The following is a 20,719-nucleotide window of genomic DNA, read 5'->3' on the forward strand; positions in this document are numbered from 1 at the left end:
TAAAATACTTGCGCAAAGTATACGTTATGCGACAAAAAAGTTGTATACAACGTTTACAATCACTGCGTTCGTAGCTAAGATTGTAAACATTGGCCGAAGCCAGAAGTTTCTCTGGCGCCGGTGGTGCTGTGAGGGTTTCGCTCGTCCGTGGCGTTAATTGTGAGGTGATTGGTTTCTGTGCGAAACGGTGCTCTTAAATGCCTTCGAAAGGCGAAGATATACTAAATGGATTTAAGCTGTATCCTTCTTTTTCACAGCCTGCAGCGCATGTTAGGTGCACGCACGCAGCGTGCGTATGATTATGATTTCATTGATTGTTTCCATTTATGTGGTCTTGCAGTGCATTCTCTGGGCATAATGCCTTGATCATTGCTTTTTCTACTCGGATACTACTACCACTGCGTATCGCTCGTGCATTGTAGTTGTTTCATTTTCCTTAACCAGTCCGCTTCCTTAGGAATTGGATGAATTTGAGAGATGCTGACACCGGCAAAATGCTTTGGCAAGGGACCGACGATCTGTAAGCGCACGCGCTAGAAGCAGTTTACTTAAGTCTCATTGTATTTTTAGTGCGTTATTATAAAAAATTCTCTTTTGGTTACAGGTCTAAACCGGACGTTGAACACGAAGGTAAAACCACACTAATTCGATCCGTTCAGTCATTTATTTATTTTTTTTCCCCATTGCTAATGTCCTAGGTTTGGGACGCTCGGCGGTCAGATTACGATCTTTTTTTTGTGTGATAACCTTTTGTACACTTTTCTTTCCCTATTTCTGCAGCTAGAGTTCCTAAGAAGATATTAAAATGCCGTGCCGTGTCCCGAGAGATCAATTTCTCATCTGTCGAGTCGATGGAAAAATTTCGACTCGAGCAAAAGGTTCTTTTCAAAGGGCGGTGCCTGGAAGGTAGGCCGATGTCCATACTCTATTACATGTTTTTCACATTTTTTCCTAAGTTATGTTCCGGCACGATTTGTGCACTTCGTTGCTGAATCACAAATACACATGAATGGCTTATTTATGACTTAAGCATGACACTTCTAGCTCAACTGACCTTCGTTTGAAAAATCGTGTTCTCGCCACGAGGTTTTAAATATACGCGGAGCACAGAAGTAATTCAACATCCGGCCGATTTGCTTGTACCAGGCGCTACGGTCTTTAATAAAATATTGCATTTTCGAAGCCATTCATTGGGGGTGCCTTATTGCTCTGTGTTTCCACACACCATGCAAAACTTAGATTTCACTTTTGTAGCCATAACGGTTTCCTTATACGGAGCAGATACAGGGACAAGGATTTGCAAGAAAGATCTATTTCTATCGTATGGGAAAACTTCCAAAAATTAAACAGTTAGGATTGAGCAGTTCTGTATGTGAACAATGGCTGTTGTGCAAAATGGTGCAGACTGATGAAAGTACTGAAAGGACAGTAAAATGAAGGCATGTGGCATCTTCTTTTCGAATAATTCAAACAGCGTTTTCTGTAAGGGGGGACTGAAAGACCGTTGGTGTAGCAAAAAAAAGGACATTTAGAAAATTGAAATGATGTAACATATCTCATTATAACACTTTCATTTCACTAACATTTAATTGACATTAACATTTCATTTCACAAAACACTTTTGCTATAACAATTGATGTTATAATATATTCATTATTTAGTTTTATTGTTAACGTAGTATTCATGTGTCTGTATTCTTTAACATTATTTTTTGTAGGCCCTTCGAAGTCTTCTGTATCAGCTGAAAATCAAGAAATAGAATAGTTGAGCTGTGATTACATTACTTCATCTGAAAGAAAGATAACCACCCAAAACCATGAATCAATGCTCAGTAGAAGCTAGTAACATCGAGCTTTGCCTTTCACCAGTTTCTGTTCACTGAATTCAACGTGCTCTCACTTCTAAGAAGTTCACACGGTGTCACTCAACAAAAATCTGCTTTTTAAGGATGATGTCTTGCTCAATTTCTTACTGTGGATGGGTGCCAGCTCCACTGCAATTAAGCTTCAAATGAAAACAGCGAGAGCAGAATAAGCACCAATAATCTTCCACCTCACATAAGTGGTCTTGCCTTTACGCAGGAGGGTGATAACATAACGTTACCATAGCAACAGTTCACAGTGACTAGCCATAGAAACAATTAAGGCTCTCCAAAACCGTAGCGAATGAACGACTACTGCTCATAACAATGACACAAAGGTTTCAGTGGGTGGGGGGAAATGGTATCATAGGTTTCTTTTGTGTCTGGCTGCCTTGAAGGAGGGCATACAATGAGCGAATGGCTTTACTCTTACTATCCGAGGGGTCGCAGAGAGAAAGTTCAAAAGAAGAGTTGAGGCATGTTCACCATATAGGAGGCTCCTGCTACCTAAATGATGATGCAGCTCACACATAAATGGTTCCCATGACAACAGTCCATACCAGCAGCTTTCAACATTGTTCTTTGGCCAGCCTATTTGCCATAGACCTCTTAGATAAGTTTTTCTTTAGAAGCTAAGTAGTGGCAGCCCTTGAAGCACTGCACTCAGCCCTATTATTCCTTGAATGTTCAGATATGTGGATATAGTCAGATATGGAATTCGATCAAGTGAATCCAAGGTTTTTTAGTAGCTAGCACTTGTCACATTGAACTTTCACCTCCTTACCCATTTGAAGAGGGCTGTTGCCAGCAAATGTTTTTTGGATGGTGGTTATGTTACAGTGCCATAGAGGCACTGTTAGATTAACAGTCCAAGGAGATCTCCACCAATGAGATAAGACAGCGTCAGCATTGCTGTAGTAATTTCGTTCTCTTTGTCAAGTTTATGTATAAAAATAAAAGCATACAAGTTTTGTGTACTCGACACACTTTACGAAACCAAGTTGAAATATGAGTGGACTGAAAAATATGAATATGACTCAATATTTCTTTTATACATCCTGCATACTGAGCAAATTTTTAATAGTTATCTAATACTGTTTGTTAGAGGCTTCTGAACTGGCTCTTGGAACACCTTTAGGATCATGGCCTCTTGTCTGAAGCCTGTGCGTGTTTAGGGTGCACTTAACTGAAATATTTTAAGAGTTGGTGCGCAAAGATGCCAGTAAGTCATTCTGTATGACAGATATTTGTATGAAAGATGACAGACATATTTCAATAACTTCACCGAATCAATCCGTTTTTATTAATAACTTTGTGCATTCCTATTGCAGAGTGGTTTTTTGAGTTTGGCTTCGTCATCCCCAATTCCACCAATACGTGGCAGTCATTAATAGAGGCAGCGCCCGAATCTCAGATGATGCCTGCCAACGTATTGAAGTAAGTACCACATCTAGTATGTGTCGTCACAATGTTATGAATATGCTAGTAATTGTTGAAGCCTAAAAAGTAAGAGCACATTCCCAGCATTCATATACAGGATGTTAAGTGAGATGTCTTTGCATAACACTTCTCTCAAATCACTCCTGATAATCACAGCAGTGATAATCAGTGATAATCACTACAGATATATTTTCATAAATATTATTTTCCAGAGCAAATATTATGCAGTACTTTGCAAGAACATCTCACACGTGAGGCTGATTCATAGGGGTGAGGGCTCTGTATTGTAGTGGACATAAAATACAATCTTATGACGGGTGATCCCAATACTGCTGGATGGTAGCATAAGACAGCTGTTACCATATTTAAAAATATGTAATGAGTGGACTGCTTTCAATGTTCACTTGCATTATTGATCTTCTATGTGCCATGATATTGATTTTACACCCTTTATTGCGCTCTTATGTTTTTTGCAGTGGGAATGTTGTAATAGAGACGAAGTTTTTCGATGACAACCTTCTTGTGAGCACGTCCAAGGTTCGCCTGTATTACATCTGAGCCCCAGGCATGATGTTTGGCATGGCACTTGGGAATCCTGCAGCGACACCTTCATCACCGCTGCCTCTCCCTGAGCTCACATCTGTGGCGTCTCGAACAAACAATAGTTTCTCCATTGCTTGCATTTTTATTCCCAGATTGCCAAACAGCTTCCGCTTTTTACGCATTATTTTTTCCTCCACCTTTTATCATTTTTTTCTGACCATTTCTGGAACCAGTGATGAAAGTCATTTTTTATACTAAGCTTTGTTGCATTGGTGACCAATTTGCTACATTTTTCCCCCCATCATTTGTACATAGTATTTTGTTGATGAGCCACGAGTTGTGTGGCTGATGAGTATTTAAGATTTTGTCTGTTTCGTTTCTTCGGTTCTTGTTGTCCGAGTGTTGTTTGTTGTTGATTGCGCTGAAAGCCCATGCCAGTGCAGAGTGAGAGATAGAAATGAGCAGCTGCAACGGGCATGTTATGTTCACCTTGTGCTATTCCAATTTATGTAGCTGCCGTTATGGAAACTTGTAGTGTCCACTTATTTTGGGTTCCTCCAAACCCTCATGTTGTGGTTTCGCAGCTGCACTAGTCCAGACGAGTGTAAACAAGGCAGGATGATCGTGATGCAAAAAAAAAAAAATGTTGCCTCCTGTAGCTTTCTCGCACATTTGTGATGCTTATTATGCTGCTGCTTGTTTCTGCAATGCAGGAAGTAAAATGCGAGAGGTATCGTGTGCTGCTCTGGCTTCAGGGAGCAGCAACCAGTGCAGAGTGCATTTCATGTGAAGTTTTACCAGTTCAACCTTCAAATTTTAAAATGTTCTTTCTAACCCTGTAACTCCCAGCATCGTTGAAGAAGTGCGCAAACAAAATGCCTAAAGATTATTGTTTTTTATGTTCTGCCAATTCTTTTTTTATTTTTATACCCGAGATTCACAAGGTACCATACACATACTTCAAAAAAGAAGCTTTGCCATCAGCACTTGTGATGCTTCAAATACATTAATCTGAACAGATGATAAGAAAATCTATTATGTGACGCACCAGATATATTTCACAAGTACTGGGACTCGAGTGCAGACCCGAAACAATTTTTATACAGCTAGGTTGGTCATTGGCAAGCAAAACAAAGGACCAAGGTGAAAAGCTGCAGCCTGATTCAGTAGGACTTGCAGTGGTATTGCTACAAACTTCTAGGAAAAGTACACTTCAGGCTTGGGAGTTCAAAGGTTTCAAAACACTTCAGTGAGTATGCTGGGTCCAAAACAGTGGTTGGCACACCAGTGTTGATGCTTTTTACCCGTAAATGTGTGGTTAGGCATCTTTCCTTCGAAGCCTCATTGCCTGAGACATGGTGCCTCATGCGTCGTTGAAATTCTGGATTATGCATGCTGCTCAAGCATTTTCCCTCATTCTGTGTGTGTGTGGCACTTGAAATAGACCTGTATGCACTTGGCTTGTTGTTAGAAGGACGCTGAAGCTGAAACGAGATTGGTCAAGTGCATTGTATAGGATAACAAATTAGTCCATCTTTGTGGAAGCAGAGGCTCAGCAAGCTGTAAAGGTTGCAAAAATGATATGACCTGTGGCAACATCTCCTTCCGGTTCCTGAACCTTAGCTGCCCGGTGTGATGATTTTTGACAGATCATCTTGTGGCTATGTGGTTGTTTGTACCAGTGAATATTGCATAAATTAAGCAAAGGAAAGCTTTTCTGACACTCCTCCTTCCTCATTATATATATATATATATATAGGCTCCGATATGTGCAAATTCCACGGCATCCTTGATGTCGTCTATGGTTTGGATGTGAAGTGCGAAGTGAAATTTGACCTTCTGCGTTCTGCACTGCTAAATTACTTTTTTTTTCTTTCTTCTCCCTCGCCAGGAAAATGCACAGTTACAGCATAGGCTCGTGTAAGGGCCGCACGTCCAACTTGGCAGCCCAAAATTTCGAGAAAAATATTGCAGTGAAGAAGTAATTGCATTCGTTAACCTGATGCCGCGTGCGCACATCCGCGAATTTTTGCTTGCTGCATACTTCCGCATGCCGCTAATAGATGGTGAGAGCTGCGCGTTGACCTCTCATGCTATTGGGTACATCTGGGCATCCGGGATGTGCACAAGCCAAGGCTGTGCTGGCACCATTTTGACGAAAAGGTTCGGTCCCATGTAAGGAGGTGCATCTCACCAAAAGTGTGAAAAAAAAAGTGCAGCCCTTACGCGAGTCTATACAGTAGTTCTGAAAAAACTGCCGCACTATATTAAAGTGAGCTGGTGTTTGCCTTCAGCGTCCCTTTAACACTTGCCGCTCACTTCATTGATGAGCATTGTCATCACTGTTTGAGGAGTGCATCAAAGCCATAGAGACAATGTTTCGGAAAGGGCCCTGCCTGCTGCAAACCATGTGTGAAGTTTTGTCAACCAGTTTTGAGAAGGCTTCAATCCTGTGATAACCTAAGTTTACCATGCTGATCCAGCGGCTAACAAACAGTGCCAGCTCCACGCATCGCTTGCCACCTTCACAAAATAATTAAATCTGCGTGTATAACTGGTCATTGAAAGCAAGAGGCATCATGTACATAGATATTGTTCTTTGTGTTGAGCCCACTGTGTGTTCTGTAGCAGTTGTAACACAGGCTGTCACTACTTTTAACGTGGTATCCGTAACCATGTTACGACTCCACAGAAGAAAAAAAAATGTATTTTCATGTTTGCAAGCAGATTGTGGTGTACTGAGATCCACCATCTACTTAGAAGAGCACATTCCAGTTAGACTGCACTTAGGCTTGTCTGTTTGTACTGCTCTCATCGTGTCACGAGCCTCACAGCTTTTTTTGTACCATGTGCTGTCCATAGGGTTTGTTATAGTTACATAGAGGGAAAACTAGCGCTGATGTGCCATTGTATGCATGGGAACACTGGAACGCAGAGGCCTCAGATTGCCGCCTTTCTTGGAAAGCCAGGACAATTTAAGGACATGTAGACACTGTTTCATAGACTCAATGGCCCATTCTTTGCTAAACCAGCATGTAATATGTTCATTTTTCCTTATCTACATAAAAAAATCATGCTTTGTTCTAATTAAATCGTGGGAACTCATGCTTATTGGAGCTAATGTATTGAATGCGAACAGTGCCAGCGGCTGCTAAATTTGTGTAATAATTACAATCTGTTTGTGTTTCCTAATGAATAACGAAAAGTGCATTATGGTGAAACAGACACTGTTGATTATTTGAAAAAAGCATTATTTCTGTGGAAATGACCATGCTTTAAGCCAAGCCACATTCAAGATGAGTATCACACACCCACATCTGAACATTTCCATGGTGGCACACTGGAAACTCACACAAATGGTAGTGCCAGATTTTCCTCTAGGTAATATATGAAACTCTAAGGTGCTTGCTGTCTACACCTCAACATGCCACATTTAGGACGGCCTAACAGTCTTTTCCACGTTTGATGGCCCCAGCTGTTGTGAGAATATACATAGTTGCTTCTTTCTCTCGCCCCCCCTTTTTATTAGTTATCGTAGTACAAATTTCTGGTGTATTTTTGGCACAGCATCATGTCTCTGCTTTTAATGCTGTGTAGTGACTGCAGCCAAAGATTCCTTTCATGGAACCACCCATTTATGCAGGCATCTCATGACACAATTTTTCGGCCATGATGATGGCATGGTTTGCTCGTGGCATGAAATAGGCACACAGATGCCATGGTGAGACGTGTTCTGTTCAGTTGCCACGTGATGTTTGATCTGTAGATTCCAGTCATAAATCATGTTTCGAACAGGCTGGCTACATCTGTATTAGTAAGACTAAATTTGTTCTTTCCATTCAAAAATTTAAATGAGAGTTAACCAGCTGTCAAGCAACAGCAGTTTGCTGCTGCTTCTTTTTTCCCCTCCGTTTTCTTTAACTTTGATAAAGCATGCAGGCATTTAGGTGCCAGGTTTTTTTTAGGAAATTTCACTACAGAACGCTCTTAAGAATTTTGGCTGCTGCTTAATGTCTGGCCAGTTTGTTTTAAGTGGGTTATATTAGCTGGTATTGCAAAAAAAAAAAAAATGTCATCAGACAAGCTGCAAATGCTGCAAAGAAAATATACAGTGGGAACATTCATTACTGTGCAGGAAAAGCCATCCCATTGGCATATTTGAGGCGATCATCAGGTTTTTGTTGCAGGTTTATATACAAGGCTTGAAAGTGCGGACCGTGACAATTGTTGCACAAAAGAGAGCAATAAATTTGGTTTTCAACAATACTGCCTTGATTTGTTTCACTGCCACACTGTACGTGTGAAGAATTTCTGATGTGGTCAGGCAATGAATATAGCACAGCTTTTATGGTCAAAACTGCACAACTAACACTGACGTGACGAGGTCAATATAAAATTTGGTTGGTCATGCTTTATTTGAATGAGTATTCTGTAGCTAAAACAAAAAATGCAAATGCGAGACAGTTAAGAATACGTCTCTTGGTATCAAAAATGTTAACTACAGTAGACACATTAATTCATCTCCGGTTAATTCGATCCCAGTCGGCGCCCATGCATTTTTATGGGTACTTTTGCTATTTTGATGCTAAAATTAGCCTTCGCCGGATACACATGTGCCTGATCCCCGTGGTGACCCCAATAGCGACCCTTTTAGTGGCAGCAATCTGTCTAGGCAGAAATTGGGGGACAGTGTATGCATTGAGCATATACTGTCGGGTATGAAAGTGCTTTGCACATTGTGCGCCATCTTGTGCCAAATCATCGAGCTGCGCCAACCTGCACCGATACACTAATTTCTAAATAAGTTATCAAATTCAGCAAAATGTGCTTGTTTAGTGGCAGCCATACAGACATGCGTTGGTTAGCACTTAGCCCTGCAATCCAAGCCTAAGCAGTCTGTTTCAGTGTCGGCGTCCTTGGAGTGTGGGTGTATTTGGTGGCACAATTGTAAGTAGGCTACAATAACATTAAAAACTGTTTTGTGCTATAGAATGTACTACGAATGTTTTATAAAAGTAGTGCATGTTTACATATATGCGGACCAGCTGAAGATGACGAGCTAGTGCATACCTCACGGGGGCCATCGGGAAGAGAAGCCACACTGAATGAATGAGGTCGTACAGCCTGCTCGGCGTGTAGCTCATCAGTTTCCTTAATACATTTTAGCACTTGATTTTGCACCATATTGGTACATCTGAGTCAATTAATCAGCAAACACCATGCACATAAAATTATAAATCTATTTTGCCCATGTACAATGTGCAGTTACCGGGTTGATGGTGCGGCACACCTACAAACGACCTGCCTGCTTTCACGAAACTTCTTTGTCACAAACATTCAATGGCAACCACAATCTTCACTCAAATTTTCACTCGGGCTACACTATCTTCTGCAGGGCCATGTCACACAAGATCAAGCTTTTGCCACCACAGAAGGGAAGCCAAGTTTCATATTTAGTGAACCTTGCCAGCCAAATGGTGTTCTTTATTAAAAGTTCTGCGAAAATGCAAGCCTCCTAAATTGCATTCGTGGCAACGATGCATCCTACACTGACCGAGTTCAAAAATTTTAATATACCATCATTCGGTGTATGAAATATCGGTTGCCGTTTTACACTGGCGCCTGTGGCTCAACCGCCAATAAACCCAAATAACCGATCTTATTCAAAATATTGGTCGACAACACAGACTGGAAAGCCAGTGAACATTTTTATCCATTTATTGTTTTCAAAAATACCTTGGAGCTTTTTCTCCGCAAGCGATGTTGAATACTGCCAAACATGCATTGACCACTACGTCACTTTATATTTGTTCTGCTACCCTAACTGCAGGTCGCCAAAAATTACAAATTACCAAAGGGCACCACTCGAACAGCGTTCACTGTACTTTGATCGGTGTTGTTCATGGTCACTACTGCAAATATTTCTCGTTCGTTGTGCACGGGTACATTTAATTAGTTAAATTTGTAGATTTACCTAATTGGGATGGCAATCAAAATGTTTTGTAAGATGATGACAATTAAATGACCAATAACGGCATTTAAAGCAACGTAGGATTTGTGAATACATTTTTTTAAGGGGAAAGAAAGCACATGAAATAAATAGGTAAAAATAAAGCGCTTTGACCGCGTCAATGTTTCTACGCACCAAATATTATATCAATCCTTAGGGAAACTGTAAAATAGGTGCACTAGGAACAAGCGAGCGCGTTTTTTTTTTTTTTCGACGTGTCAGCAGTTCTTGGCACGCGTCTTTGGTCGCTACCAAACGCGAAGTAGCGTGATCTTGCAGCTGTTCAGAAAGCGAACAGTTACAAGACAGCGCCCCAGGTTTGCGTGTTCGTGATATACACAGAACACCGATGGCGACGTTTACATCTGAGACCACTTATATTGTCGCGAGCATTAAAAAATTTTGCACACATTTTTTTTTTTTCAGTAAACAGGACCACACATGACTAAGTCTCTATAGGTGCTGTTATCAGTCATTTCTCAACGTATTAAATATTAGTTGCTTATTCACACCGAAACAATTGGCTACGACTTAGCAAATTCTTCTTGTATACATTTATTTACATAGGCGCACCTGAGCTAAAGCCACAGAACACCTATATCTAAAGCTTCCTCTTAAGCCAGGTTGTGCTTAGATAGGTGGCTAGACATGACTGATTAGGCTTGGGTAGACACGCATCGTTCGACGGTGCGATGCCTGTTGTGCCGCAGTTAAAGCGCAAGTGCTAGACATGCAAAGACGCAGCGTCGAAACACAAACGGACAGGACGCGAACGTGGTCACTGTATTTCGACGGTGCGAGCTAAACTAAACTAAACTAAACGAGCTTGGCCATGGCGCCTGACCACGCGGTGAGTCACGTGGTCAGGCGGCAACCCAGCTGCGGAGAGCGCATGCGCCAAGTCGGCGGCGAAGCTCGGCCCGGCGAGTCACGGGAGCACGACCTACTGCACGGGAGGCATTACCAAGACTACGGCACAGCTGCGGTCAAATGATGGTCAAATTGCTGCAGGCGACGGCGAAACTCGGCTCGGCGCGGTTAGACAAGCTCGCTTTAAGAGAACTAGACTAGCATTAACATAAGCCTAGCTATCAACAGGGCGCTGCTCACAGAAAGCCCTCGTTTATTTCTTTCTTAGCCACAGCTAGTATAGGCACATGCGATATGTAATTTAATGGTGGTTTCTGAGAAACCTGTAAGGGTTTTCATTGTAGCTTCATGCTACAGTCGGTTGGATGACAATTAATCCCCATCATGAATTTTACTCGCCATCTTTTTTTCATATGCCTGTATTTCATTCATATTGACCTTTACCAAGCTGCTCAAAAACGGACAATTCATGCGCTAAACCTGCTCAAATGTGTCAAATTCACGGCTCCCAAACTTCATTCACCGCTTCTATCCCTGATACATCTCTCGTCGAAAACGCCTATTTTCGGCCCGCCCTTGGGAATATTTACCAGATATTATATATTTACCAGATTCTAGCACGCGCTTTTTTTTAGAAAGAAATGTGGGCCGAAAACTGCCTGTTTGCTTGGTGCACCGGACACAAAACCAAAACCGCCTTCGCCACGTTTGCATGCTTTGCCGCATAACTCAGGTGTATTGCGGTGAAGCAAACTATAAATGAACCGTGTGGCAAAACTGATGGGAAACCGGCCGCCAGTGTGCCATTTTTCTTGCTAAACAATCGGGTGCGCGTAAGATTTCTACATTGTTCGGGAGCTTTGATGCAATTTCTATGCTAGTTAACTAGTTTGCACACATAGAAAGTGGGCGCGCGTTTTATTCGGAGGCGTGTTAGAATCTGGTAACTACAGCCAAATTAATTGGTGTAATTTGACGCTTTTCCCACATCTTAATTCGATCCACCGGATAATTCGATCTATTTCGTCGGTTCCGTCAGGGCAAGCATATTTGTAATTAAGTGTTCTTCACATGCCACGTATCAACACGGCAAGTCACCACTAGCCCTATTGGAGGCACCATGTTATTTTTCGTTTCTTTTTAAGCGCAAAAGCACTGGATTTTACCTGTCTGTGTGAAGCCTCTTCATACGTGTTTTGGTGGCCCAGCCTCTCCTTTCACACATACATGCGTATGTGCGAAATAAATATGAAAAATGAATCGGGATTGTTGTTGGAAATGTCAAAAGAAGAGATTCATCGCGCGAAGCGCAGTGAACAACGAGCCCGGTGACAGGCAGTGGGAGTTGACTGAGGAAGATGATGTGGCCAAGCGATTGTGACTTTAGCAACAAAGACGACAATTGCATTGAAATATGCCAGCGAAACATTTTAATTTCTTGTTGCAGTTTATTAGCTTAAATAAACAAACCTTATAAACACCACTCCACCTTATTGGATTAGATTTAACAGTCCAAAATGCACGACCTTTGGGTGCCCCTACAGTTGGGTATAGCAACGGGAAAGTTAGCGCTGCCATCCACGATTTTCTGTTAGGATCAATGAGATTTAAACTCTTAATACAAAACTTTAAGCCTGATTTTCTTTTATCCAAATTTAATTTGAATTGTCTTATTTTTTATGGTAATGGTAGAATTTTGATTTGCATAATATCATTCAAGCTCTACACTCTCAATCTTCCTATTCTAACTTGCCTATTATAAAACTCTAACCTTTTATTTTGCACTTTGACCTACCCGATTCTTGGCCAATCCCCCCGAGTGGGTATGTACCAGTATGTCAGAAGGATTTACACCCATGAACTGCCGAAGAACAACAGAAGTAATTGGAGAATGACAGATTGCACAACCGTGCCACGCGCGCTGCCGAAACGGATGAATCGTGACAAGCTAGACTAGTTGCAGACGTTCCATACCAGCATCGTTGAATGACAATTTGTGCTTCTGTCACTTACATAACAAGAACATTCCGCACGTTTTGCACAAAAATATTGCACCGGAGGGCAATATACTATCAGTTAATACCAGTCAGCAGGTTTTATTAGCACACAATTGCTGAAGTCACCAGTAGCAAAGTGCCTCTGTGTACATTTTGATGTGTGTTGCCGATTGCCTATCCATACTAATACGATGATGGTGCTACCACCTGTTGCTCAATCTTGCAGCAAATACAGACGCTTCACAAAGGCACATAGTCATTACATCTTGCATAAGTTCACCATGCCTTTTCAATCTACACCTTTGTGTAGAAATTTGCAACTTAAGGGGCTTTCTTACAACCTTAGAAGCAAGAGCCATCATTCACCACGTGCACACCAGATGGTGCCACAGCATAGCACAGCAGCAAACAGAGAGGCTTTGCCAAGGTGTGTAGTACCTGCCCCTTGCTAACAAGTGCTTTACTGTGGCAAGCGAGAATACGTACGTCAGCGACACTGTGTGAAAACGAAACCTGAACGTGCTATTGCAAATTCTTTGAATTGCAATTTTATGTGAAGTTTTATTTTTATTTTTCTCTACTGTACAAGCCATGTTTTTCTCTCGGGGAGTGCAAATGACAAAAAATGTTGGCAACTAAATCGTCTTGCAGTAGAAGTCCTGCTCCTGAGTTTGCTTCTGGTACTTCTTCGTGTACTTGCTGTCGTATGGCACATAGTACCATGCCTGGAAATCTCCACGCTCCCTTATCAACTTCTCGACTTTCCACTCAATTTCTCTGCAGAAAGGAGAGACGTCCAACATTATTACTGTATCCTTAACCTGGTGCTAAAAGGTGGGCTGAAAGAAACTGCTTTTTTGGACTGAGTGGAAGGAAATTAAACAAGAATAAATTATTTAGATGACCCATGTTTCAAACTAATAATTGCAGAGTACAAGAATATCTAAACAGAATAAAATGTGACTGCTAGGAAGAAAAAAAATGCTTCAAATGTGAAGTACACACAGTGTATAAAATAACCCTTTCCATACTGCAAGAAATGAAAAATAATTTTGTCATGTTTCCCAGAAATGTGGCGTGCTGGTAAGCCATACTACCAGCGAAAGCATTCAAGCACCTGAATATGGAAAGTAAAAACAACAGAAGGCCATCCACTGTCAAAAACAACAACTAGAAGCAAGTTGACAGATGTAACCATCATTTGTTCACAGTAAAGGTACTTCTGCTTATGACTGTACTGGCTATGCTTGTTTGTGGTACTGAAAAAGTTAAGTTTGAAGTCGTACTGACAGAACAATTATCTTCTTCTTTTTAAGTTCAAGTTTAAACTGTCAAACGACCCGAAAAACTACTGGCCAGCATCAGAGCACACTAAATATTTTACTAAAATACTTCTTTCTTTGAACCAGTTACAGTCTTGGTAAACGCGAAGTGGGTGCTTCATGACATTGTACACTGACTCACAGCATTCCTGTAACAGCTGCAGCTGGATGCCACAAACACGCAAGTGCAACCAGAAGAAATGCATGCAGCACTCTTATTTTCTGGGCAGCATCATCATACCTAGTCTTATCACTATCCAACTTCGTCAAATCTTCATTTGTGTCATGATGCCATGATAATTGCGATGACACCAGGTGATGCATTTCGAGACTGACTTTGCTTCCCAGCTTACACTTCCTAAGCTTAATCCCTTTACGTGCTAGTTAAGCGATTATTAACAAGGAAGCATTAGAAAATGGCAAAATGACTTGACCTCTCAAATTTTCATGTTTTCTTGCACAATGCAGATGGAAAAAAGGAGAGAAAGTGGTGGCACCAACACTGCTGCCACTAAAGTAAAAAAATTAGGAAGGGAACGTTGGTCTTTGCTTTTTCTGGTAAAATAACTTCTCCCTCATTTAAGGAATTAAATAACAGTACTCTATCACTCTAATCCAAGTTTTTTTTTCCTCATGCCCCCTTAAAGGGAGACTAAAGAACAACAATAAATTAACTTAGTCTGGTGATGTATTTCATCGAGATTCAACCTGAATGTTATTTGGCTGGAAAGGTTACTAGTGTACAAATCATGAGCCAACATTTCCCTTATTGACCTCTGCACCTCAGCTACATAGCATTCGAACATTAGTATGGTGTCACGGACTTCAAACTATTTTTGCATGCTGGGTTGTTATTGTTTAGAAAATGTTCTTCGAACTTGCAAGGCTCAACCATTGGTTCCTACAGAATGCAATGTAGAAGACCTCCTTTACCGATAAAATGCCACAATTAGTCCCAAACAGATGCTGTCCAAATCTGATGACACCACAAGGAGCTAGTGTGGGTCGCCTGCCTTTCATTTTTGCATCTTTCCTGGCATACCTAAATTTCACTCTTGGCAAGGTTGACTTTTCTGGAATTGAGGAAGTTTAATTTGATAATCCCCATTTCACCATTTCTCCCCATCACAGCAAAGACTCTAGGGGTAGTTCTGCTACAGTTTTCATGTGGCAGTGGAGGTCTGCATGCAATGCAACCTATGTCATAGCGCTGAATCTGCTCTGACACGTAATGACGAAACCTAATTACAAAATAAAAGTTACCTTGCATATATTTCACTGGAATAGACAGCAACTTAAGCATATGTGCGGTGTTTTTAATGAGTAATACATAACTTTTGTTTCCCACATCGCATTATACTGACTCCACGTTGGAGGTCAGCTTGGAGTTTGTACAGCTGTGTACAGCTGTGCTGCAGTGCAGCCTGAATGGAAGTGAATGGAAGGCTAAGTCCCAGTGCACCACAAGTGCACTGGGACTTAGCCGGCAACTGCTGCTGCATTCGAGCAAGGCCTTGAGCAAGCAAACAGACCACTAGTACTTCTGAAGGATGTGAGAACTCACTTATTCAGCTTCACTGTATCAGTTGTCAGATTGGCATACATCTGTGAAGGACTTTTTTGTTTTTCTCTCTCTCTAACAGCACTTTCTTCACACCAAGCCTGAGTCAAATGCACGAACGGGGTCACTCCAAGCACATCAACGCCGATATGTAGCAGACACATGCACCCGCACATGACACGTGTAAAGCCACAGTTATAATGAAAAACTGGGCAAACAAAGCCTGCAGAAAGACACATCTGCTCATTTACCTCAGCTGAACCTTCTCATACTCTTGCTGCAGTATTTCCATCTTCTTCTCATACTTCATCTGAGGATTATCCATAAACCATTTAGCAAGGAACTGCTTGATAGGGTGCTGTTCAATAAAATGAAAACAAGAAAGCACAAATTAGCAGTGCAATGCTAGCAAAGGTGATCACAGGAAAGAAAATATCAATATGTGTTGTTTCACTTGTGGTACAGACAACAGCTTGGAACAAAGGCAATGTTAGTATACATACACTATCAATGCGAGTAAGATGCAGGCGCTATTTTCAACAAACTTTGGCAACTCTGCTTTGTTCATTTATCAATTCGTCAGCACTTCGGCTTTGAGCTTGTTTCATTGGTGTCTTACTAGCCTTCTTCAGCATTTCATTTTCTTTTTGTTGTGCTTGGAATGACAAAAATGTGAGAAAAAAAAAGGAAGAAATCGGTGGATCCCACGCACATGTGGAAATTGGAGATGAGCAGAGCTTTCCTTGATGTCTACTAAAATGCCGTCACTTCACTTCTTATTCACTTCTGTCAATGCACGCTCTGGTCTTATTCTGTTCATTATACTTATTTCTCCACACTCGGCTGCTTGTGATACCAACTTCTTCACTTTTTGCCTCGTGTTCTGCTTGTCTATTTGGGCACTCACCCAGCGCAACATGCCCACTTACACATACCCATTGTGCCCAGTATACACAGTGCCCGACCTGTCATATATTCAGCAACAAGCAACACAGTAGCAGTCAGATCGGCAAAGTGGGGAGCAGAGGCAATAAAGGCTTTGCTTTAAATCAAGGCAAACACTGAAAGAGATGAAGAAATTATAAAGTAAGAACTTTGTGTTTTGGCCCTTACGTAGGAGCTTTGTCCACAATATTTTATCAATAAGACTCCTGTATGAGGGTCGAAATGTCAAGTTTTTAAGAATTTCTTCCATCTCGGTCTACGTCTGTTTTGTTTTTCTTCACTATTCTTCCCAACCAGATGAGATTTTGTCAGATTCTCGATTTCATTTAAAAAATGTTGCTGCTACTAATCATGCTGCAGAGAGTGAACATCTATGAACATACAGAAGACCTTTTTTCAATATTTAGAAGACATTTCTACCATGCATAAACACAGACAACCAGAAACACACATGCATGCACACGTTATAATAAAAAGAAGGAAAGGAAATTAAGGTGGTGCAACGACCAAAACAATAGAGCGAGACACCATAGGCATCAAACACTAAGAGGTAGGAAGGCTGCAGTACGTGTTACAGAGGAAAATTGTCGGTATGGCTATTATACTAGTTGAGATTTTAAAAAAAGGAGGAAGTTCAATTGGGAAAGCCATGTAATGCATGGAACCGGTAACCAGTGTTCTATAAAAATAACAGAATGGGTGCAAAGAGAAAGGAAACACAGTCGATGCATATAGCACGATGGTATTGGGAAATTTTCAGGTCATGTAGCTGGAAATCACTGTAAGAAGTCTTCATGCTGCCATGGACTTGGAAAAACTTCCAGGGACACTAAAAAGAGAAAGGCGCAACAACAAAATATGAGTGGCGACAACGCCTTGAAGTTTTTACACCAGCTTGCTGTGACGTCAGATTTTGACAGCATCTGCTGGAGCCTAGTTAATTCTTTTTATCTGTAAAGGAGGACTACATTGTGCTATTAAGGAGCCAAGGACTGAACCTGGAGAATTTAGAGAAGTCTCATTGTGCCTCAATGGCCCATATACAAGAAGATAATTTGGAATCCATGGTGTCACAGTAGTGTATTGGCACTGGAGTTTTGGATGAAACTCTATAGAAAGAAATGTAAATGTCGCCTTTCTTTTTCTAGTAATTAACATATTGGGGTGAAATTAACAAAAAAAGGTTTTTAACACATTCGCTGCAACGTGGGTATCCGTTAAGTCATTGCAGTTTTTTCACCTATGCATGGCTTTCTAGCAGTGTGCAAGCCATCCGAGAAATTAACGGAAAGAAAAAGATACTTGTTTCTGATCTGGTGGTGCCATCTTACTGCATACTGAGGATGTTTCAAAGGAGAACAACTCCCTGGTGACTCACAGGGTTCACAGGCAGGTCACAACACACAAGCGCAATGTGACGAGTGACCCACCAGTGAATCACACCACACAGGAATTGAAATCACAAAAAATGCTGCCACAGCAAGCAGGTTAAAGAATACTTTATCTCAACTGTTTTAATGTTTTGTTTTAGTGTTTCTTTAATTATGATGATGAAAGAAAAAATACAACTTCCTTTTGCTCTGGTTCAATGTAAGAAATCTCATTAAATCACTCACGTCATAGTACTCCCAGTACTCTGGTTCATAGCCTTCTGGTATTTCTGCAAGTTTCGGCGGCCCAATGAAGACGTTGATGTACGTGACAAGGAGGCCCAAGGGAATAGCACCCAGGAGGATATAGAAGTGCACATTATCCTTGAACTTGTTCCAGGCAAACCTTGAAGGTGTAATCACCATGTGATTGGAGGACTGCCTCACTAGAAACACAGAGCAAACATGGCAATGTTCAACTCGGGCAACGCACCTGTGCCGCACAAAGCAATGTCACTATGCTAAGGTTACTCTTATAGTATACACTGTGCACGTCATGCACCCAGAAGCATAACTTTGTGGGAACACTGACACATATTTTTGAAGTTGTAGAAACACTACCACAAGCATACATAAAAGGATGACACTTAGCAAATATGAAGGATGGAAAACACCTGTGATACTGTAGATAAAACGGACGAGGCCGAGACGAGAACCGAGAATTGGCGTTAAACATTTATTTTTTACTATGCCTTTGCTACCTTGCTTGTGTGTGTGTTCTGTACCACCACACTTTTCATTTTAAGCCACTACATACTCCACCCCCCCTCTCCCCTAATGCCAGTTAGTAGATCAAATGCTATTAAGGGAACTATGAATATTATGCTTGGTGCGGGCTGCACTTGTAGGTTTGTCATCTTTGTCCAAGCCTCAAAGGAACCAACTTTTGCATTCTCACTGAACACACCCGGGCCACCGCTGCAGCTACGATGGGGTGAGGCAGTGACGAGAACATACAATCAATAAGTATCTCTCTTTACTGAACCTTTGCTATTTTGCCGTGCATGCCATTCTGCACCACCACACTTCTTCCTCTTCGTCTACCGCCTAGCAGTGACCACTAAAATACTGTAACTTGATACTAAAAGTTGTCTCTAAATGCCAAACTCGGCATTACTGACTTTATCAAGATGTCATGACGCACGGCAAAAGTGCTGACGAAGGGCAGCTCAAAGGCAAAGTACGACGACGTTGCAAATGAGTGTGTGCCAGGCATTACTTCTGGCAGCTGCAGCAATCACTGAGACGAAGCAAGACAGTGTATTGTCATGGTGCACTTAGCCTCTGGGTACTGAAAACCGGAAATGGTGTGTAGAAACAAGTATTATAGTAAATTATTCAGAGCAATCTGGTGCATGTAGGATTTGTAGGGTTTACAGTGTTTGGATCTTTGTCCAACACAAAAAATTACAAGTAGAAAACGTCACGTCAGAAGTCCTTTCAGAGAGCATATGAATCTTGCACTTTCTACTCAATTTCAATTTTGCTTTTGTAGCTTCAATTTCAGCGTCATCTGCCCAATTTTTCTGTTTAGTGATACCGAGTCTCCACCCCGACATGGGAAGGAGCTTTGCCGTCCTCGTGAGTTATTCGTCGGCATAGCCCTTTCAGGATACAGCCAGATCTGTAGGTCATGTCCTCAAAGAATCACCAGTTATCTACTGCCGACTAAACATAAATTTTACGTCGTTGCGAACGCAGAGGTTTTTATAATGTGTCTCAAGTACAAAATATGAAAGTGGAGATTAATTTCTAATGGATCATTTGTATTTACGTTACCGTTTCAAGGAGCACACAAGTGCATCTACAGAATGCGCAGTTTCGCTTTGAAACAAATGAGCAGCCTCGTTGCCGACCAAGAAGCCTATTTCAATGCTGTTTCGGAGTATGTGCCCCCGACCGCGAGCTTTACAGCGTCGTCAGTTGTACAGCTCAGCCACACAGGGCATTTTCGATCGCGATTGAACACAATCGGAACCGAATTTCTAGGTCTCGACTGGGCCCTTTCGCAAACTGCAGAAGGTGAATTTGATCCCGATAGCGCTCCATCGCGATGTGCGACTTGGGTATTGAGCTAACTGCAGTGTCCCGGGTAATGACACTCGCGTAGATTACGGAATATAAGAAAGAAAATCAGTATTAACTTCGCGAATACAAGTGAAAGGTCAGACAAAAGACGCTTCCGAAAGTTTGAGCAGTGCGGCTGCCAAGCGAGGCGATATTGAAAGCCTACAAGCTCGGCAGCCGCCTAAATACGGCCTTTTTTGTCATCACGCCTTTCACTCTTTACGAAAAGTGCTGCGCCTCAGACACATCGCAATATACTGAGCACTACGGCTAGCGCGAAGCGCCAAAGCCATTCATATTCTCAGCCGTGCATCATCACGCGCAGCGAAAGTTGCCGGCACTGCAACATTCAGCGACGTGGCAACCTTCCGGCATGCTCGAATCACTGCAAGTTACTGAAGACATTTTCACACGTTTGCAAAAGCATAATTGCCTGAGCATAGCTGTCCTGGTTGCGGTGGCCTTCTTGCTAAAATCGGAGCAACACTTCTCGCAGCTCGTAAAATGCTCAACACTGCCATTTTTCCCAAAGGGCAAACAGAACGCACAGAGTTCCTTGCTTACTTGACTTTTGCGGACAAATTCAGAAAAACTAATACACGCCATTTCAAGCCAGAACCAGGCTAAATAATTAGCAAAAATTATTAAAGCAAAAAAACTTTTTTAGTTCGAG

At 41.6% G+C, this 20,719-nt stretch overlaps 2 protein-coding genes across 2 annotated transcripts; one reads left to right on the top strand and one right to left on the bottom strand.

Annotated features, from left to right (window-relative positions):
• Nucleotides 1-73: 73 nt before the first annotated feature.
• Nucleotides 74-8,110, top strand: PrBP (Prenyl-binding protein). The gene is made up of 6 exons (XM_065430486.1): nt 74-238; nt 458-520; nt 605-630; nt 781-906; nt 3,193-3,298; nt 3,778-8,110. The coding sequence occupies exons 1-6, from the start codon at nt 198-200 to the stop codon at nt 3,857-3,859; spliced, it is 444 nt and encodes a 147-aa protein (XP_065286558.1). The 5' UTR covers nt 74-197; the 3' UTR covers nt 3,860-8,110.
• Nucleotides 8,111-13,253: 5,143 nt separating this feature from the next.
• ND-SGDH (NADH dehydrogenase (ubiquinone) SGDH subunit) lies at nt 13,254-20,639 on the bottom strand. Its single transcript, XM_065430488.1, has 4 exons — nt 20,480-20,639; nt 18,166-18,365; nt 15,856-15,962; nt 13,254-13,498 (listed from the first exon to the last, which is right to left on the bottom strand). The coding sequence occupies exons 1-4, from the start codon at nt 20,565-20,567 to the stop codon at nt 13,357-13,359; spliced, it is 537 nt and encodes a 178-aa protein (XP_065286560.1). The 5' UTR covers nt 20,568-20,639; the 3' UTR covers nt 13,254-13,356.
• Between the last annotated feature and the right edge of the window lie 80 nt (nt 20,640-20,719).

Source organism: Dermacentor albipictus, chromosome 2 (genome assembly GCF_038994185.2).
Source record: "Dermacentor albipictus isolate Rhodes 1998 colony chromosome 2, USDA_Dalb.pri_finalv2, whole genome shotgun sequence".
In the NCBI taxonomy this organism is placed as follows: Eukaryota; Metazoa; Arthropoda; class Arachnida; order Ixodida; family Ixodidae; genus Dermacentor; species Dermacentor albipictus.